Genomic DNA, 22904 nt, shown 5'->3' on the forward strand with positions numbered 1-22904 from the left:
GGTTGAAACCTAACTTTAAGCTTTTAACCTTTTTCTTTTGGTGAGATAATGACAACCACTTATGAAATATGAAAGATCATGTAATTACATGCGAAATTTTATGTTTATTTGATAAAAATTGGTTTTGAAAAGAATGACATATGTAAAATAGAGCAATTGCAATAAAAGGTAGGACCCACCTTATATTACGATTGCTTTATTTTACAAAATTGCTCTCAGGATGGTATGCTCTGCATTATCTCATATGTGTTTTCTTGGTATCTCACAAAAAGTTAAAAGCCCAATTCTAATCTCTACCCAATGGTTGTCACCCCTTTAATACGCACTCTCTCTGTGGCATGACGTGAGCGTGCCGTTCCATGTCCCATCCGCCTGACACACCCGCTCGCTCGATCCCAACAACGTGTACAAGGAACTGCACCTCAGTGTCATCTTCGTACCGATGGTCATCGAGTTATTAGAGAATGTCACGTGTCCATTTCTTAAATGATCTCGTCCTGGGTAGGGACACGTGACCACTACAAACCACAAAATGAATGAGAAAAATAGAAATAAAAAAGGAACATAACCGTAAGACAGAAATGTAACTTAATGGAAGTTGCGCTTACAGCATCTCTCAAAGCATGAATAGACGACAGGACGCTTAGGACAGCGTTATTATCATCACCTTCCACAAATCCTAGCAGACTATTACCCAAGGAAAACATAGCAAACATTGCACTTGGTGAGCTTTGGGGGACTCCCGGGAGGGTAATGTGGTATCCATTATCTCCAACTGGCAAAATTCTCTAAGAAAAATAGTTTTAACTTTTCACTTTTATACCAGTGTCACACTGGGAGCGCAAGACCAAAGACCAGAATGGTGCGTCCATTGCGACACTGGTCTGAGTGAAAGGTGAAAAATTGCACTCGTAAAGGTTCTCACATAAGCACAGTATGACACAGGTAAAAGGTGCACAATTAAATCTACATCTTTTCTTATAGTGTGATATCTGCCAGTGTTATACAAAATTATACCACCCTCTTTCCTGAGGAAAATTAAAATGTGAAAACAGGCCCCAATTTTAGTCGTCTCTACACGCTGTCCCCCATTTTCAATAAACAAACTTGAAAGTGCATTCGTGCATTTATATCATAATTTCTCAGAGTATTTCTGGCTTTTGATAGTAAACATTTTTTTTTTCTTCGAAGATTCTCTTTTTTGAACGTTGTGTGTGTCCGTGTGTGTGCGTGTGGGGGGGGGAGCACCAAATGAACAAATTTGAAACTAGGGTTACCAATATACTAACTTGCTCAAGAGAAATCATGTTTTGTATTATTATTATCATCATTTTTTTTGGGGGGGGGGGGGGTGAGAAGCATGGGGTCCATTTCTTTTTAATCCTCTATCACCCAACAGGGATGCTTCCTGTCAACCTTCGTGAATATTCACCATGGGGTTTTCAAGAAGATGAAAATGTAAAAATTTGGCACCAATTTAGCCCCCCCCCCCATATTGGATCTGTCATTAACACACCTAAAAGTGCAGCCACCAATGTGACTCATAAAGTCATAGTGTAGACTGTATATGAAATCTCTGTCATTTTTTTCTTCTTTTTTTTGGGGGGGGGGGTTCTAAAGAAGACGATCATTTTATAAAGATCCCTCAATATTGGGGCTTTCAAGTTTGAGGAATCTTAAACCATTTATTGAACAAATTAAGATCCTCCCTAAGAATTTTCAAATTTTGTGAACAAAAAGTTTACGCATGACAGACGCCGAACGAGGAATGATAACATTAGTTCACTTAAGCATTTGGTTCAGGTGAGCTTAAAATCTTTCACTTGTATAATCGTTTAAAGTAACTTTAAGACAATCATGCTACGTGTAATTTCAATTCGTTTACATACATTTTCTAATACAGGATTTTTGAACAGGTATTTGAACATTCTGAAGAAAAAAAATCGGTTCATCTGTTATTGCAGGCTACAAGGAAAATCAGATCAAATAAAATAAGAATAAAAACGTAAGATGAAAATTATGTTTTCGTTGTTTAAGAAGGATTCATAATCCAAATACAGTATTAGGAAAGGGGAAGAGATGTAAGGAGAGAGAGAGAGAGAGAGAAGGGCGGGGTGCATATAGGCCGAAAATGTGCCAGGGACTCAAATATTGCTCCACATTGTGTTCCTACTCACGAGTCAAGATTGCGGAAGAATTAGATATCATCATCAATTCGTGTTGAGGCTTTTGTCGGAGCCCTCCTTTCAACATAAGTTGATCCTGACCTATTACTGCAATGCCTTTGATCTGGTTTTCCTTGGAACGATTCTCTTTGTATCTTGCCCAAATCACTCGAATTCAGTTTACAGTGATCTGAGCTTATTTGATTGAGTTGTTGTAGGATTACGGTGGCAAAAATAAAACCAACATGCTTTACTCGAAAAGAACACTTACCGTACTTCTTGCTTGTATCAACAAGTAAATAAATCTTCAAGCAGTCAGGTTTGATTCATAATCTTTAAACTGAAAGAAGATTGTATACTTCAATTCGAATAATTACTGTTATTATGTTTGTTTTCTGTTCTTTGATGATGTATAGGATTGTTTACGCCTGCAAGAACTCTGTCTTTATGTATTTTCGGGAATCATGACCTATAGAATAAAGCACACATACCAGCTTTTCGACTTGTTGCCCTATGAAGAACCCGTAATGCTGACAATGTAATAACGTATTATGTGAGACAGATGACCACGCCCTTCACCTGTTAGTCTTTTTGTTCTAGTGATTTCGTCATGACATTCCCTTGGCTGACGACTTATACGAAGGCTACATGTTGTGAGGCATAATGTTTATATGGCCAAGGATTTTTGGCCCGCAGCCCGCACAGCAACTTACCCACACAACTAGGCACACGATCGCTCCAAGATCCGTCAACATCTCTGTTGTTGCGGGGGTTGCACACTTGCCAGCTCTTTCCCGCCAGACGATATCCACTATCGCATCGATAACTCACCGCCTGATTAGCAAATATTAAAGGGACATTCCAGACGATTTTCTTAATTTCACATCATGTAGTACATAAATCAACAACTCCATGTATAGATTTGTGAAATTTATTGTGGTTCTTGAGCAGAGATACAATACTTTGAAAAACCTTAAACAATTTACACTGAAGAAGGATGATGACATAGGAGATTCACATAATTATTTCAGAAAATGCAGCAGTGTAATTCCATTACAATACTGCTTGCTTGCGAGTTCACCTGTGTATAATCTATGCATGCCTTCTTCTTTTGTTCTGCTTCCTTGAGCCCCAACTCATGCATTCTTATGGTGACTCTGCCATGTCATCATCCTTGTTCATTGCAATTTGTTCAAAATTTTGAAAATATTCTTATTCTTTATCCCAATTATCACAAATTCTTAAACTCTGTCCTCAGTATAACTAATTTAAAGTTGTTCAAACGAAAAAAACTGAAAATCATCCAGAGGTGTCCTTTAACATAAACTATGACAATGGAGATGTTATTGTACGAACAATGCCCGCTAAGCAAATTCGGGGTTCATTCGTACCGACAAACATGCTGGTATTTTAATTTACTGGGATAAGAATCTATGATGTAATGATTATTCCTGTATGGCCAGCACATCCATCTGACATCATACGCAATATTTAAACTGTGCCGCGTGTGCTACGAGTTGCATTTTGCTGCCAAAAATTACATTGTAATGTTGTGCACTGTGTTTGGGAGCGAAACTAAAACCAGGTATTTATTGTCAGCATACAAATGTATTTCAAAAGTATATTTTCACCAAACCAATTAACAGCAAGCCGAACCAGGCCCAACACACATGACAAAGGGTTAATTTCTGAGAAGCGACCACTTCTACGAACATTTTGATACTTCAGAGACGATGGCCGTGATGGAGTGATAGATTGAAGAATTAGGAGTGACAACTTGTTCAGCCTATCTAATCTGCTTACCTTGTGGCATATCGTAGTTTTGTGAAAACATTTCAAGATTAAAATTCCCTCTTTATACCATTCTTAATTCATGTCAGGCATACATGACATTTTTGCCATGATCATTGAAAGTAAAATTGTTTTACTGTTATACCGATTTGAAAGCAGGTGGACATTTTCTTTGAAGGGGAATTAAAGACGATTTTTATAATCTTACATCATGCAGCACATAAATAGATAGTGCCATATGTAGATTTTTGGAATAAATCTTATTGAGATCCTTAAGTAGATAATCTGATAATCTGAAAAAACCCAAACAAATTACACTGAACACGGATTATGACAAAAGAGACTCACATATTCCAGTAATATATTCAAGGAATTTTGTTCTACTTCCATGAGCACCCAATCCTGTATCCCTATGGTGCAGTTGCTTTTATGTATCATCCTCGTTCACTGTCTTTTGTTTGAACTTTGAAATAATTCTTATTACTTATCCCGATCACTATAAATTCGGTTTAATTCTCTGTGCCAAGTATAATCAATAACTTTATAGATGTTTAGATTCAATAGTCTGAAAATCATCTTGAGATCTCCTTTAAAACCGATCATTCTGTTCTTTCAAGCTGAGTTTGCAAGTATATCTCTATATGACACCGTTTCATAATCAGGTTTTAATTCAAAATACAAAGTACCTACCTCTCCGACGAAGTACGTTCGGTTTTGGGCGTCGGATCTTCCGTGTGGTATGGGCTCAAGAGAAGGAGGCTGACAAGTGACCGCTTTTGGAATGAAAAGAAATTGTTACTCGAAGAAAGATGGATTGACCCTTGACCTTAGTGTAGTACATGACAGTGTAATCTAATGACGGTGGAAATCTCGATTTAAAAGTATTATTTTGCATTTGCAGATGGATAAACAGATATAATGCTTTGAAATAGTTCTAAGACGTCAGTAAGTGATATGAATTTACAACGTGAACATGGTAATTAGTATACTGGTATTGCTACACATACAATATACAAGATCATTTTCTTCTCTTTTAATACATGTGTGTGCGCTCCCGTCATAACACGGATTTAACGAAGTTTCGGTTACAATGAAATAAAACTTCAGGCTGGAACTTTATCCGCTCTATATATTGTTTATTTGTTCGGTTATAACGAAATTTCGATATTACGAAAGAAAACTGCTTCGATATAAAGAAAACTGATAGCAGTTTTCTTTCGTAATATCGAAATTTCGTTATAATCGAACAGTAAAGTGTATAATGATGCATGGAATTTTGGAACCTGAACGTTGATTTCGTTGTAGTGAGAATTTCGTAATAACCGTGGTCGTTGTAACGTGAGTGCATTGTACCATGGCTTCCGGTTTGACGATATGCGAATGTCAGGGACAGAAGGGAAGGGGATGGGGGAGAGGGTGTCGTGTGCTTACTGATGCATTCTGGGATTTCTCCTGTTGGTACCCATTCTCCGTCGTGGCATGTCAGAATGTAGTCACGTGACGGCACAAAACCGATCGGGCATTCGGCAGCACACACGGAGTGCTCCGTGTACAGACCGCCGATGACGTGTCCCGTTCCAGCTCTCAAACTTGCTGTCAAGTTTTGGCCATCAACGATTTCCGGCGCCTGGCATGATGGGGGATCTATAAGAGTATGTCGCATCCAGTCAGTTCAAATTCAAGGAAACGAAAGATTGCTGCTGGAGTCTTACACCAAATTTCAATTTTGCAAAATTCATGAATTATATAGGGCAAGACCAGTTTGATTTTTCCATGCCTTTCAGAGAAAATCTTGTCCAGTGTTGTTATTCATGTTGTGACACCATCACACTGCCAAGAAACACCGACTGTATAATAAGGTATATCACGTTTTCTTACATGCTCCTATACCAGTGTATACTAAACTTCCCTGAAGCAAAATTTGCGATCTTATTCATTAACAGAGATGATGACGGTACACTCACGGACGCACTCCGGTTCATCGCCACCATAAGTCCATTCCCCATTGGAGTTGCAGGTCGCCATCGCTCTTCCGAGAAGATAGAAACCTGGATTGCACCGATACACCGTTCGACCACCGGCCCATCTTCCTCGGACGCGCATGAAGCCGTTTTCGATCTGGCTTGGTAGCGGGCAAATCGTTGGTGCTTTAGGAAACCAAGACAGAAAGCAGAATTAAATTCGAAATACATGTATAAGCAAAAGGTAGGAGAACCGTTTAATGTGAAAGACTGTCATTGCCAGGCGTTGAGTTGCACATTCCTTAACTGGAAGGCTTCAAACCGGGGGAGGGGGGGGGGGGGGGGTGGAGGGAGGAGGGGAGGCAGTTCATGAAGCGTTTTGTCGGACATTTTTTTTTTCTAATAAACTTGCTCTCGGCCAATCAGACATGTCAGATGTAAAGATATTAGTAGTTTAAGGCAGTTTGTCAGAAAAAAAAGATATCTGAAAAGACCCTTCATGAAATGAGTCAAATTTGCTGTTATTGCAGGGGCGGATCCACTGCCTCCCCCCCCCCTCCCCGTAAAGGGGTGGGGATAAAAATATTTCTGGTGCCTTTTCCAGGTTTCACTTCTTGTTACATGTATTTTCCATTGTTTCAACAAACAATAAAGGGGGTGGGGTCGTGCGCCCCCTTTTGGATTCATCACTGTATTGTCGACAATGAACACAACAACCAACCCGTTCTATATAAAGCAAAGAAAAAAAAGGGGGCAGGACCTTCAACGTTCAATGACCGAGCATTTTTATTTCTAAGGGGACATTCATCAATATGGATATCAATATATGTGCATATCATTAATTTTAGAAATTGACCTTTTTCAGCAAACTTAGTTCGTGGTTCAATTATTGGTCATCCATGCACGTTGTGGGTGTATGTCTTTTACTAACATCAGCAACGACACCGACAAAAACATTAAGGCAAAGAATAAGTCACCCCTAGAAGTCTGGAAGGCAGCAGAACAAACCTCGACACACGGCTCTCCCGCTCCATCGTCCGTTGGGTTGACACTGGATGAATTCGTCTCCGTTGAGTTGCGTGTTAGGGTTGCACAGCACTTTCACAACGAAATTCACCGGCAGATATTCTTCGCCATAAAATGAGGAATTTTGGTACTCGTACCTGCCGTGAAGCAATGGCCTCGGTCGCAGACAACTGGTGCCCTCTTTTCAAATAAATTCAAAAAAAAAAACAACCACCCAAACATTAAATCAAGCGAACAAAGAACCAAATATCTTTAAGGTACCGTTTACCATTGGGTAGGCAGTGATTTGATGCATATTGTTGTGTAGGTCAGTTGTATCACAAAAAAATCCTACGACATTCGAAAATATCCCAATAAAGGCTAAAATATAACGAGATACCACTATTTTTCTTATAAATCATAACTGTAGACAGTTTATTCAAGAAACAATTTCATCATAACTATTGTTCGCATTTTGCATAATTACCTTACATTGATTATACTGAATAACATTATTTACGTTGGTTGTTTCTGTCCCTAACTCACATTTTAGAATTATTTTGACGCACTACGCTGGTTATTTTTTCCATCTGCAAATGGTAAATAATGCCTTTAAGCTTTTGAGAGCATAGATATCGGCCTAAATGACAGCATTATGACAGAACGATGGTAAAAGGCATAATTTACCATTTGCAGAAGAAACAATATCCCAGCATTAGTGCTTTAAGATAGTTCTAAATTGTGAGTTAGGGATATAAACAACCACTGTAAAAATTTGAATCCGTAAAATCGATGTTAAGTATTGTTGAATACACAAAATGTGAACAATAGTTATAATAAAAATGATTCCAGACTAAACCGTCTATACAGATACGGTTTAATGAGAGAAATACTGATATCTCCTTATACTTTAGGTTTTATTGCAAAAAAAAAAAAAATATATATATATATATATGGTAGGATGTTTTGTGATACAACAGACCTACACATATGCATCAATAATGTGATATCTTAAACATTTTTTTTAAATCACTGCTCCCAAAGGTAAACAGGACCTTTAAAATTATTAGACATAATATGCCCACCCCGTTAAAGGGTGTGTACAGTTCTGGTCGAGGTGAAGATTTAGCTTTTAACATTTTTTGAGATATTCAGAAACCACTCTATGAGATGTCAAAGAGCATGCAGTTCTAAGGGGTATCAAAAGTTTATTCGATGAAAATCGGTTTTGAAATGGCTGAGATATCCAAAAACAAGGTGAAACAAAGAGATACTAATAAAGTTGGGGCATGTCGCCTTTTATTATTAGCACTTTTCTGAATATCTCAGCCATTTGAAAACCAATTTTCATCAAGTAAGCGTTAAATCCTTCTTAAAATTACATGCTCTTTCATATTTAATAAGAGGCTTTTCATTATCTCACTTAGGAATGTTCAAAACATGAATCCCTACCTCAACCAGTACTGTACAGTCCCTTTAAGACCTGTGCAGTTTATTTTGTGTTGCGGTGTCTCGGTTTCACCACGCCTTTTTTTCAGTGTGCTACTGTGTCACATCCACCATTTAGGAAATAACCATTTATGTGCTTTGAATACCAGTTCAGTGTGTTGGACACACAAATCAAATCTTGAATCCCCATCTCAACGAAAACTTACTATGCCATCCCTTTAACCCCATAATATTAAATATCAATAACAACATCATCATCAGCAGCAGCAGCAGTAACAAAAAAAAAAACACAACAAAATCACTGAAGTAAAGTCTATTCTGATAGGAGGGAAAACTTAAAATTGTTTGACTGAATTTTAGTTGTCTACAGATTTTTTTTTTTTAAATTAAATTTGGCCAATAACTATGATTTAAGACTTCCACTAAGAGTTGGAAGAAAATATGAAAATATGCAACACTAAAAGGTAAATGGGTAAAAAGGAAAGGTAATTCAGTGTAAACAGGGAGGTGACCTCCCTGGTGTAAATGAATAATGATTCGATGTAATCAGCATTCTTCTTTTTTTGATGACACACTCTCCAAAGTCCCAGACACAGAAAAGATTGTCATTATCGGTCTCTATGGAATGTCATTCAGTTGAACGTCATCTCGTTGAGTAAGGCTTCTCAACGACTAAATATCATTTCTTTGTGTGTATTTTATTCGTGTGAGTAAGAAATGATTAATCTATAAGCTTGAACTGTCCGAGTAAAATAAATGAAAACCTTTTTAACTTTTAGAGGAAACTCACCGACACCGTGCCCCAACGCCAGTGCGGCGAGCACCAGCAAGAGCGCCACGTACGTCCCCATATGTACAGGGTGAAGCTGCGATTCTCGTCCCGCTGGATGAAAGAATCGGTAATTGGTCATTTTGATTTTTTTTAATTGCCATTATGTTCACAGAAATAAACAAATAGGAAAAATTGCAAGTAAATGCCTTGTTTGCAAAGGCCGAAGTTGTGATTTTGTAAGCAAAAACAAGAAATACAATATCGAGGCAGCTGCCACTACTGTCGCTTGTCTGCAACACGAAAACACTAACACAAAGTTGTCTTGATTGAAGGTTGATTGAAGGCTAATTATTGTTTGCGAAGTGTATGGGGGTAATATTGAGCACTGTTATGTCAATTTGTGTTGTGTATATGAGCATTCCTTTCGTGTCGAAGTGACATGTTGATGTTTATTCGACAAAGTATTGATTCCTCTCGCTATAGTAATGAAAAAAAAAACATAATCGAAAAAGAGAAAGAGGAGGCAGAAGAAAAAAGAGTAGAACAAAGATTGACCTACTCTAATGCCATCATCATGCATTTTTTTTTACACAAGGTAGTGCAACATGAACAGTGAAATGTCGATGCAAAAAAAAGGTGTTTCAAGCAAAAGTTTTGGATCTTCTTTTTGTCTTCATACCTTTCATTGTTGTGACGAGCATTTTCGCTTTGAAAGAATTATACACTCAGCGAAAAAAGAAAGTAAACACTTTTTCGAGTTCATATTTGTCATAGAAACCTTTGATGAAAATCAATGTATTATATAACATATTAAAGGTAATCTAATTGCCTATCAAGCTAGTAGGTTAATACAAAAAGGAAATTTTATGCATGAGTGAACACATTCGATTTTGTCCTCCAAAGCACAAAAGTAAAAATTGCAAAAATTGACATGTTGCCTTTCATTTGCAAATGACCTTCACGATAACAATGACAACAAAAGGCCAGTTTAACACAATGAAAGACATGAATGAAATAGCAAAAATAAGGTTTTTTTTCTCTTTATCTCTTTATAACCTCCAGCAAAAACAAAGTGGGAAAGTAAAGGGGAATATAAAAATTTTCTGTTAACTCAAACTTCAAATGATATGGGGAGTAATATGCATAAACATGGTTAAATGAACATAATTTTTTTCTATTTCATTTTTTTAAAGAATTCACGAGACAAATTCAAGAACTAAACACTGACAATTTTCTAATTTGAAAAAAAGAAACAACTTAAATTTCTGTCATTTTTGTTAATTATTGCTTCTTTTCTTATTTCATTTGAACTTAGTTTTGACAAAAGATTCTTCATTTTCCTCCATTATTTTTAGCCTTCATTGATCTTTTGGGCTTTTAAGATATCATATGAATCATAGGTTTATTTTTGCAAGTTGATTCATGTTGCTTTTTGCGTGAAATTTTTGTTTGTTCTCATTGTTATATGGAAGAGCGCCTACGCATCGATGACGACTTGCTCAGTTTTGCAATTTTTACTTTTGTGCCCTGGAAGAGAAAAACAAAGGTGTTCTATCATGTGTAAAGTTTTTCTTTTTGTTGACCTACCGGGTTGACAGCCAATCAAATTATCTGTAATATGGTGTATAATACATTAACGTTTAGCCAAATGTTATATGAGAAATATAATCTCGAAAAAGTGTTTACTTTCTTTTTTTGCTGAGTGTATTTGCGAAATGCAAGGCTCAACGCTAGTCGTATATTGCCCGGCGACCTGGGTGGCAAAGTTGTGGGACAAAACGCTGCATGAAATGCCCCCATGGTGATAAGGGACGCTGCCACAAGAAATAGATATCGGGCCATCACTCTTGGAAAGTCATTATGTTTTGGTATGAAATTACTCTATGAATGCGTATACCTATTAGGTTTTATGTTTTTTTCTTATAAAATCCAGATTAGGGGAGAGTAAATTGCGGCTCAGTGCTTGAATGTTATTGCACGCGTTATTGAAAAAAAAGGTGTTCTCTTTTCCGAAGGTTCATTCATCCGAAAATGAAAAGAAGGGGAGTAATAAAGGTTCTTTGGAATTATCCGAAAATTACGTGAAAAAGTGAAAAGACTGACAGTGTTGGATTCATGAAAAACAAATCAAATCACAGGAATGAATTTTAAACATTTCATTTTACATGCATGAAATGACAAAGTCAGCTTTATGAAGAGTTTGTTCGCAAAAACCGATAAGTCCATTTTTGAAGATTTTGAAGTATGGTTTCTGTCATAAAGTGCTGTAAAAGTGGTTTCTTTCGCGTACAGAAACTTTCGCGGTTTCCATCGGTGCGGACTTTTTCGCGTGTGTTTAAATTCGCGGTTGGTAATGAAAGCGTTGTACAAGCTACGAGTTCAAAACATTTTCGCGTGATTTTAAATTCGCGGTTCCACCTCAAAGCGCGAAAAGCGCGAAAATAAAACCACCGCGAAAGAAACCACTTTTACAGAGTAGTATACAAAATGAAACTTTTTAAATGATATATTGGTCACTACATATAAAAGTACAGTTTTGAAGTTGTGGTCAAAAGAAGCAAAAATTTTCTTATTGTTCTCTTTATTTTTCTTGACCTTTAATCGCAAATACCTCCATTTGGCAAATATGGACTTATCGGTTTTTGCGAACAAACTCTTTAAATGTACTGCCATAGGAAACCTGTCAAAAAGAGAACTAACTGTATGACAACGAGGGCTATTTTTTTTTTTCATTCGGTATTCGGTTAAGGTATCAAAGTGCTATTTTGAGAGTATCTTGTTTTGTAACTGGTCAAAAAATATCAAAAGTTATTTAATAGGTTGGTATCAGTTTATGAAGAGTTTTAATGGTGAGTATGCAGTATTTTAACTTGATTCTTCTATTATGACAATTTAATGTTGCGGCTATAGCATCATCACTGGGGTGTAAAAAAAAAAAAATTAGCATCCAGTACCAATAGAGCACTTTTTAATACTGCACCCCTTAATCTTTTGCATCTTTTATATGTAGTACCGATGTGTTGGCTGTACCGATGTGTTGGCTCAGTGAGTAGAGCGGCTGCCCTCACAATCGGGAGGTCGTGGGTTCAAACCCCGGCCGCGTCATACCAAAAGACGTTAAAAGATGGGAGTTGCTGCTACCTTGTTTGCCGTTCAACAGTTGAAAAGGTTAGAGCAACGTCGATCTGGCGCTGCTCAGTGGCTGCCGGGCCCACGATCAATTGGGCAAAATGAATTTCCATTCTTGGACAATAAAATTTGGAGTTTATATCCAAAACAATTATTATTATTATTATTATTATTATTATTATTATTATTATTATTATTATTATAAGTTGGTTTTGAACGGCTTGCCCAAACATTGTACAACACCAATCAGTGTGGCGAATATATTCCATTCCTCGAGGTATCTTACTACGTTCAAGACGTTGACAAAATATGATCGTTCCGCAGTAAGTGTGAATGTGATATTACTTCCAGGTACTTAACAGCATTATCAGCAGTTTCTAATATCACATCATCTTACGTAATTGTAGGTACCTCATTTAATATTCCCCTTTTTGAATAAAAAAGAGATATTTAAGTTTCCCACAGTGCAGATCACATGTTTTTATATGGCATCTTACCTATAATCAAATTGAAATGATCTTGAAGATATATAATATATACTTAAATACAGTATAACATTGGAACCAATTATACCCACTTATAATGCCATAATGATGTTTTAAAGAATTTTATACTGTGAGGAATAACATCAAACGCTTTGTTTAACTTCAAGAACATTTTCCCTGTATATAAGATATAGCTTATTCACATTTTCCAACAAAATAACGATCTCCTCTTGTGTTTGAATTTCACACGTTGCTGCAGAATGCGATGGCCTATAAACCAGACTACTAGGAAGATAGCAAGGTGTTTGCGTTCGAGTATAAATATACACAGTCCCTGTATTACTTGTTGTAGTGTTGGTGATAAAATTACCAATATTGATACTTAATCATTGATACTTAAACATTGGTGTTACAGACACGATAGAACTTTTTTTTTTCTTCAAACGGTTGGAATATGCAACGTTTGCCGTGATCAATGAACCATCAATGCCTACATTTTGTCAACTAATATTGAGCTACTCATGTTTGACAAGTTCAAGAGATAATTCTTTCAGTTCAAACTGTGTTTGGGTAGATGTTTCCATAAAATCAAATTGTACATCTGAGGACGTGATGTTATTTCCACGTCTTTGGCACATATTGTCAAAGACCTTATTGAGTGTATTCACTGTTCTCATACTATCGTTGGTCACTTTCTTATTATGATGATTTCGGAGATTATTTCTCTTCTTTTGTTTACTAAGAGATTTCGTAAAATAGTCCAATTTTGTAAACATCATTACTACAATAGTAAATATGCTTCAAGGGCTTCTTTGTGATAATCTTGTTTTTACACGTTTTGTATATAGGTCACTGGCCCGAATTCGATGAAACTTGTACTTTCTCAATCAGATTCCAAATCTGTTTTTCTTAACAGATTTATAAAGATATTATCCTTTATTAATAAATGGAACAAAACCACAGATTAAAAAAAAAAACCACAACAACATATAACATTAAATCAAAGCAAACCACACTATACCCATAACACTTATATTTCTGTAAGCAGATCATATTCTGATTGTGTGATGATGGTAACGCGATGCTGTCTTGCTGGGCTTTTAGAGTTCTGATATTTCACATACATTCTATGAATATGGTAAACTGATTTCAGTTAATTCGCTCTGCGATATAACCCACTGCTATGTCAATATATATTGAGCTACATATTATGTTGACATCGGACCTACGAGTGCGACAAAAATATCAAGAGCAAAAGTAATTCCATGTAACAAATTTTAAAAAAAATTGTTTATGATGTCTATAAACCTATACCGGAGATTGTCATGATACTTCCATGAATATCATGTGTATGAAATACGTACTTTGTAAAACTGGATTAAGAACAGAAATAAAATTTACTAACTTAATTCGGTTATATTGTCTATTATTCGAAGTTTACGGTAATAAAAGCTTTTTTACTGATATTTTTACTGATATTTTTACTGATATTAACTGATCGTGACAATGTATGTTTGACAATAATGCTGAGAAGTTGATTGAAGTGCATGAATCATAGGGCTATTATTTTTACACTGGGTCACTTTTTACCAATTTTTTTTCTTTTTACATCGTATGATTGGAAACATTTCATTTGAAAAGAATAAAAAATGCTATGCAATGATAATCCACAAACTTTGAGACAGGTTATGGACATTTTTCCATTATTTATGTACAAACTGAAGTATAATTGTGTTTATAGCTGGGCATAAATAATCTTTTGTAGTAATACAAAAGGTTCAAATCAATCATGAAGAGTTTGAATGCAAAAACAAGTTAACGCCATTATTAAAAAAAAAACCAATAAAGTCATTTGACAGTACTAATTACATTCAAGAAAAATCATCATTATTTAAGATATTATCAAAATCACCCCATATTTCAGGTGCTTTTTGGCTGATTCAACATCAAATATTTCGAGACGATAAATATTTACAATCACAATTCTTTTTAATTCAAACCCTTTGAGAACGTCATCAACAATGAATATTTCATACACCAACCAGTCATCAATACAAACGAAAAGCTTAATCCACACGGGAGACCACTTAGCACGCCATTACCTAGGTCTCTCTCTGTACATTAGTCCCTGCCATCTATAACAATATTGTACAAACAATGTTATACCATTGGTAACGTAAATGCTGCTTCATGTCTCGTAAAGATTGTAATATACATTATTGCTGAAGTCTGTGTCGTTGTGGAAAATAATGCAAAATTAGAAGTAATTAAATGGTTTGATTTATGTTCACGCCTGTTATCAAGCACATAAAATCTCGTTATTAATATCTGCATCTACGCAGGCCATAATTGTGAATACCTTGGCATTACATATATGTAATTGCGAATACAGGATATCTATGTTTACAAAGGAACATTCACTGAATATTTTCTAACACAGTACCGACTAGCTGGTAGCTTGCAAGATAAAAACTTGAAAAAGTGTATAATAAGGATCTCGCTTACCGAAGTATCAGTAGAAACAGAAGAATTGAGTCTTTATTTCAACAGAAATTCCGATGAAAATGTCCGTCTGATATCAACGATAGATATCAATGACTATTCCGAAGTCGGGAAGAGCGCGATGTGATCTGAATGGGTGAGAGCTAGTAGAAGAGTAAACCAAACTAGATTATCTCTAGCCTAGTCTAACTAAATAGCTCATGAACCCGGATGTTAACAAAAAATATCACACACAAAACCAAAACAACCTCTCTAATTACTCATGCATACAAATACTTAGACGCACGAAGACGCACACACACGCACGCACGGACACATGCACATATACGTTTGAAGTGTATACACAGACACTTTTAATTTGGAACACCCCTAAGTCTTCCCCGCACAAGCATTATCAACATACTCCTATTCTTGTTATACACTGTAATATTCGATAAACAATGGCTCACCTGTGAAACAGAGGACGGTATACTGGGAGAGTGCAAGTTTTCCTATATGGGGGGGGGGGGGGGGGGGGGGGGGGGCTCTATGTAGTGTATGCCTGCGCGCCCGGAAAGTTACTGATGCGATGAAAATGTTTTAAAATAAAAAATGATAGGGATAATCCAGTTTCCGCTCTAAAGAGAAGGCCATGCTGGTCATTGCGGTGTACGTATGCGTGTATCTGCCTCTGTGTGTGTGCGGGGGGGGGGGGGGGTGGTCAATAATTGTGGCAGGAAAGTGGTCACGATTGAGGAACTGCCATGTCTCTTGTAGATGAACAGCGGTGACATGCTTTGAACTGAATTGAATACATGTACTTTTATCAAAGACGCTTGTATATGATTTAAATTTATATAAAAGGCCATTTTCACCAAGATTCACAAACGAACCATCAGAAGCTTTATCTTCATATTAGTTTAACTTATTGAAACTTCGCTGAAGCTTTATTCCCAACATTGACTTTGAAACATAAAGCGCAATGGAAATAACACGCTGATAATTTGTTTCTCATATACTATAATAAATTGTTTTTTAGTTGAATTTTTATAGGAAAACAAAACCCAAAGAGTAATGTGGACTGGGGGAAAGCAGCAACATTAGTAGAACACATCCGAGTGAAGGTCATTACAACATCAAAACTTCAAATTCCATAACTTTTGCATTGATTGTCCGATTTTCCTAAATCTTTCACTGATGTGTTAAAATAATTGTATTTTCTTCCTGTTATCTTTAGTCTTGTCTCATTCTGTCTTGTCTTTTAGTCTTCCTTTATTAGTTTCGCCGTCCCAGTCTCGTTTAATGTTTATTCGCGTGTGTATGTGTATCTGCTTGTTTCTCATGAAAGTGGGCTTCCAGACATCTTTTCCTGACTTTTTTCCCTGCCTTTTTTCCCTCTTTTTGCATCCGTTTATTTTTTCTATTTGACATTCTGAACCTGAGGGGTCAACATTCTACAAGCCTTGTCTTTTTAGTGGGTCTCTCCATTTTTCTATGTATTGCGTATTTTTATAGTCTCTATCACTTCAGTCAATTTTCATTACAACGTATTTGTAACTCCAAGGTTCCACAATTATATTTTTCTCAATTTACTTATAGTTTTGATTATGAAACCTTATTCTCTGTTACCGAAGAAAGTGAAATGTTTATGTTCTTTTCGAAATGTGAAATAAAGTTTGAATTGAATTGAATTATTTAGTCTCCGGAATTTCGTTTATCTTTTCTTTTCTTTAAACCGAAATTCAATTGGGCTTAACTTTTAGCGTGACTAACATATTTCTTATTTTCTATTTTCACAGGAAGTAGGTTGTTATAATGGTTCCATTGTTTCTCTTGAATCTGTTTTTATATATTTTCAATCAAAATGTACTTCATTAGTTCTTATTAATGTCTAAAACATAATCCTTATCAGTTTTGTGCGGAAATTCTTTTGTGCATTTTGTCATCGATGCATCTGTATAACATGTTGCTATACATTTTTGTTTAATGCCACTGATTTATGTCACTGTTAATTGTGATAGAAATGTTATGTTTGGTCCCTGTGTTTTTCATTAAAATCGGCGTGCTGTCTTATCATTTTCCTGTAAAGTATCGTTGAAAGCCAATGGAAGCCAACAAATTTTTGGAAGCTATACGGGTAATTCCACGTATGACTATAGTTTTGATTATGGAGATCTGGGTTCCCGACATCAGTGCATCTATATGAAGCATTATTTTTTTTTTGTAACAATTTGTCAGTTTGTTCTGCTTTTATTGTTATCTTTACATTGGCAACCTATTCGGGTTTTTTCCCCCGATAAGAAAACCCCACCCCCCCCCCTCGAAAAAGAAGAAAAAAAAAGAGATAATATGTTGCAAATCTATAGATTCTGTATTGTTGTATAGTTGGCATTTAGTTTGAGGATAGCGGATATCGGAACAAACAGCTTGAGTTTCGGAAGTAAAATGAGGTAGCAGGAAGCGAGGTATCAGAGGGGTTGTGAAAATTCAAACAATGGTGGACAAAACAAAGGGAAAAACCCCTGGATATTATTTTCACGCTGAGTGATGAAACATATAAAAGAGTGTGTTTTTTCTCGTACATGTTATATAGTCGTGATAGTCTATTAGTGGGATTCCTGAAAAAAAAAGGTTCTCTGTTTAAGGTCCTGTACACAGTACAGGCAAAAGTTGGAAACCAGTTTCCTTCACCTAAAAAAAAAAGAAATGATAATAAGAATAAGGAAATGAGTGTACTGAATCGGAAAAATTCATTTCTTAAATGAAATTCGATGATCTTTGACCATCTACTTTGCATAAAGAAAATTACTGCTCATATTCACCGAAAATTGCGATTTACGTGATAGATTTCCTCTAAATCTGTAAAACCAAGCTGACCAAATTAATTGTTAGTCTTTTATGTAATTCACTTTTTATGAATCAACATTTCTAATATACATAATAGATAGTTTGTAGAACCTCTCTTCTATTAAAATGGAAATAGTGCTCAGATATGCAAATATATATCATCAGCACTGGAAGCCAAATTTCAAGCCTTCTTCTCCTTTTGCTTCTTTTTGCAAGACACTTTAATCTCCATGGGTGATGAAATGTCATGGAAATGATAGACGAGATAGTGCTCTTTGATATTCATAGTCACAAGGGTAGGCCTATACGAACTCGAATAGATGTTCTTAAGCGTAGGCCCTGTGCTTTAAATAATAATGATTTAAAAAGAAAGATCAGATTTTAGCCGTCATCATTGATACAAAGACGGTTTTATTTCCAATAAAATCGCATGAGGCAAATCTCTCGTCTGAAGAAGCTACACCCCTGTAGACAATGCCAGTGTATATCTTGGCAATCAAGGACTTAAAAACCAAAGATATAAAACACCTGTTTCTTGACCCTGGCCTAATCTAAGCATCAGTCATCGCCACAGGAGGTGGGGGGCACCCGTGAGAGGAGGAGATTGTTTTGGTTTTGGCATGGGCTATGTAGCTCCATGGTGCGTGTGTGTGTGTCGACAAACTTCTATACAATGCTCTCCTTCTTGTTCCTGTATTTTCGTTATTTATGGGTCAATTTTTTTCGTTCGAAATTCAAAACGGATGACTATAGAATTTCTCAATAGAATAAAAAATCTAAAACTTGAGAAAGAATAGAGAAAATTGAGTGCACTATATGAATGGTCTGCCACAGGCAGATATCCTTATCATGCTCTTACGTAATATGACAGCTGTTGCAGTCATTAAACCCTGGCTTGGCCTCCAGGTTTGCCACGCCTGAGTAGAAGGTTATTTAGCAGTGGACAAGACATCTACTCCCAACTCTTAAACGAGGATCATCATCAGCTTCGTTTTGGTGATGTCATGACGCAAATCTCTCGTTTGAAGAGGCTACACCCCCGTAAATAATGCCAGTGCATATCTTGGCAATCAATGACTTAAAATCAAAGTTAGGGGGGTATAGCACCCCATCAGCTTCGTTTGGTGATGTGGTCTCGCCTCAAACGGGAGGTAGGGGTTTGTTAAAAATTATACACAACACATTACTCTCCAATATGCAGTGACAGTGCGTTCCAAGGCAACACAAGGCCTATATTATAGCTCTGGGACGTGCCCGAAGGTACCCCACCCTCTCACAATATAGAAAACACGTATAGCATAGAATACTAAACATGTATACAATAGATCTTAATTTTGTCCTACGAGGGTGCATGCCTTTGAAAAGCTGTTCAGACCGTATATAAGAAAAAAAAAACGCTTTAATTTTCATGAAATGTGAATAAATTGGAAAAGGAGACATTGTTCTGCAATATCTACACAGTAGTCGAAGGAATGGCATTTTCCCCTATATATCCCTTCACTTGAGCACTTGCAAAACATTATACCATTACCAATGCGGATAACAGTTGCCCTAGGGCATGGCGATTACAATTTATACATGCCTTAAAAATGTTCAGACCGTAATAGCCAGAGGCTTAAGACTTTTATTTTCTTGAAAGGTCATGGAAATGATGGAAGAACATTCTTCTGCAAAAGAATGCAAAAGGTTGCACATTCCCAGACAACTCTGGGAAGTGTTAAGCTATCCCGCTCCCATTGTGCGGCAATAGAAGATAATATGTAGCACTGATGATACATGTTTTCTATAATGCCATGAATAGTCTAGCAGACAAACACTCGCACCCCAAAGAATGAAATGTTCACACGTCTAAAATGGATAGATATGGAGAAGAGATGGAAATTTCAGAAAGGAAAACTTATGTATGACATTTTGAATGATACTGCCCCTGTATATCTGCAGAGTATGTTTTCATCTGCCATGAGTGTGCATCGATACAGTACAAGAAATGCTCAAAGTATAGTCAGAGGTCTAATTGTGCCCAAAGTAAAAACTGAAAGTGGCAGAAAGGCATTTTCTTTTGATGGTGCGATACTTTGGAATAGTTTTCCAAGTGAAGTGAGAAATGCTCAAACAAAGCAAAAATTTTTCACTCAGTTTCTAAAAAGTCGGCAATATTAAGATGATGTATCGGTGATTATTATATACATATACATTTGATATTTTGGTATATGTTTTTTTTTTTCTCTTTTTTCATAAGCTATATTGTATTGGTAATAGTTTGAGTTTTTTGAAGATCATGCAAAAAATACATTTTTTTCTCTGAGCTCACTTATTTTTTGAGCGTTAGACTTGAAGTTACACACATGTGATTTCTATGATATGTACAAGTGTGCAGGAGTGCAGACCCACCTTTTGTAGTTGTCGGAGAGTATGTATTGTGGTGACAGGTTTTGTTTTTATTTTCTTCTTTTTTTTCTCTCTGTTTTGAAGGTCATTCCAATTGCAAGTGGATGTGATTTCTACATATCATAGAAATCACATGTGTGTAACTTCAAGTCTAACGCTCAAAATATAAGTGAGCTCAGAGAAAAAAATGCATTTTTTGCATGATCTTCAAAAAAGAAACCACAATGAGACTCATAACACGTGTGACAACACGTACTCGTTTTCGTGCTCTTTCGACCAGCATTTTACCCCAAAATTACATGTTCTTTTGTCATCACGAGTTGAAATAACTGGTCTCTGCTACTGACAGTGGATATTGGAAACTACAGTTGTCATCAAACCATCATGCCGAACCGTAAATCTGCGACAACACAGAAGGGGAAATCTCGAGGTAACGACGAGGAAAATCAAGCCGAACGTACAGTCCTCGACTGCGTCGCCTGAAACATCGGGATGGGCAGCAGCCAGCAATGGGGGTACAAAATCTGGTAGCCCTGCTGGTCAATCACCCGAAGACCCACAAAGAGATTCCCGCCAAACATCGGATCTAGAATCACCTGACCCGGTTCTAATGCATACCATCCGAGAACAAGTCGACACAGCGCTGAATAAGACCGACACGCGTGACCGACTGGTGGAATCTATTGTCGCAGCAATCACGGAGCAGGTGACACAGGATGTCTACAAAGCCATTGAACTTGACCTTCATCAACAAAAACAGCAGGTTGCGTCACTGACCGAGACTGTCAACCGGCTTCAGGGAAAGGTCGATCGTCTGGAACAAATCTGTGAAGAACAGGAACAATACACTCGCCGGAACTGTCTACGTTTCCATGGCATCACGGAGCTGAAGGACGAAAACACCGATCAGCTGATTGTTGACAAAGTGCGAGAAAAGCTCCACATCGACATCACCCCCCTTCACATCGACCGCAGTCATCGAGTCACGCCAAGAGACTGGGATGGAGCGAAAACGCGCCCGATCATCATGAAGTTCACGAGTTACAATAAGAGGATGGCCATCTACAGAAAACGAGCGGACTTCAAAGGATCGAACATCTACGTCCATGAAGACCTGACATCGAAGCGCCAACGTACCGTTGCTGAACTCCGCGAGCACGAGAGAGTCAAGAAAGTGTGGACATCGGACGGTCGCATAACAGTTCTCACACACGACAACAAGAAAGTGCCAATCGCGTCCTTTGCTGACATTGAGAAACTCGACCAAACCGAAGGAGTGAGAAGCAAGCGTAAGTGAGAAATCAAACCAAGTTAAACTACACCTCGTCTCATCATACAATATGACTGTTGAACCTTTGAATTCGAACCTTCGTTCTAGTCACATATATCCATATATCAGATGTAAAAAATCAGTTACAAATAATCAAATAGTATTCTTTGCGTTAAATGTTTGCACTGGTGTCATGTGAAGTGTGGAGTATCACTCAAAACCTTTCAAAGTGACAAGGATTGGATTTGTTCACTTTGTATTTTTCAGGAATTACCTTTTTTCAATGTATCTCATGAGAAACAGACTGAGTCAATTCGGGCCACAGTAAACTCGTCCCCACCTCACAATTATCATACTGAAGAAAACATATTTGGATGTAATAATGGTCTCAATATTTCTCATCTTAATGTTCGAAGTTTAAGGGGTAAAGTCGACGACATTTGTCAGTATATCATGTCAAATCCATTTGATGTATTTACAATTTCTGAAACGTGGTTAGATAATGATGTATGTATTGATCTGTCTGTTGATGGCTATGAATTAGAGAGGAGAGATAGAAATTCCCAAGGTGGAGGTGTTTGTTGCTACATCAAATCCTCCCTGTCATATATACGCAGATTAGACTTTGAAAGTGACGGACTTGAACTTCTTTGGATAGAATTACAAATAAAAAATGCAAGTTCTTTATTTATCTGTGTCCTTTACCGGGCTCCGAATTCTCCAGCTGACTTTTTTGCAAAATTGGAGAGGAATATTGATGAAGTGAATTTGATATCAAATAATATAGTGATTTTGGGAGATTTTAATTGCAATATGTTGGTGAAAAGTAGACTGAGTCAGAATATTAATGATTTATGTACATTATTTCAATTGGATCAAGTAATCAATGTACCCACTAGAATTACACCTAATAGCAGAACATGTATTGATTTGATTATATTACCTAAATGTAAACGTTTTATTAGAAAAGGTGTTGTATCGATTGGAATAAGTGATCATTCTCTTGTATATGTAAATCTGAAAGATTCAATAGTTCGTAAAAAGCCATTTGTTAGTAAGTGTCGATCATTTCAAAATTTTTGTACAGATCATTTTTTGAGAGATTGTGAAGATACGTGCTGGGAAAATGTTTACGAAAATAATGATATAGAATCCGCTTGG

The 22904-nt window shown here is 36.7% G+C and overlaps 1 protein-coding gene across 1 annotated transcript; it reads right to left on the minus strand.

The window, feature by feature from the left end:
• Window positions 1-315: 315 nt before the first annotated feature.
• LOC139721843 (complement receptor type 2-like) lies at window positions 316-15425 on the minus strand. Its single transcript, XM_071633162.1, has 8 exons — window positions 15263-15425; window positions 9162-9254; window positions 6926-7123; window positions 5921-6103; window positions 5388-5600; window positions 4647-4729; window positions 2879-2999; window positions 316-518 (listed from the first exon to the last, which is right to left on the minus strand). The coding sequence occupies exons 2-8, from the start codon at window positions 9220-9222 to the stop codon at window positions 316-318; spliced, it is 1062 nt and encodes a 353-aa protein (XP_071489263.1). The 5' UTR covers window positions 9223-9254; window positions 15263-15425.
• Window positions 15426-22904: the final 7479 nt, after the last annotated feature.

The sequence above is a fragment of the Diadema antillarum genome, unplaced genomic scaffold (assembly GCF_040938485.1).
Source record: "Diadema antillarum isolate AM-2024a unplaced genomic scaffold, OU_Dant_1.0 scf00000151, whole genome shotgun sequence".
NCBI classification, from domain to species: domain Eukaryota; kingdom Metazoa; phylum Echinodermata; class Echinoidea; order Diadematoida; family Diadematidae; genus Diadema; species Diadema antillarum.

What these genes read in the sequence shown, in the direction of transcription:
- LOC139721843 (XM_071633162.1), bottom strand. Translation starts at nt 9,222, where the DNA reads ATGGGGACGTACGTGGCGCTCTTGCTGGTGCTCGCCGCACTGGCGTTG. An exon ending in AGAAATCCCAGAATGCATCA is followed by an intron (nt 4,730 to 5,387) that starts GTAAGCACACGA and finishes TCATTCCAAAAG; the next exon opens with CGGTCACTTGTCAGCCTCCT. An exon ending in TCGTGTGCCTAGTTGTGTGG is followed by an intron (nt 519 to 2,878) that starts GTAAGTTGCTGT and finishes TGTGGTTTGTAG; the next exon opens with TGGTCACGTGTCCCTACCCA.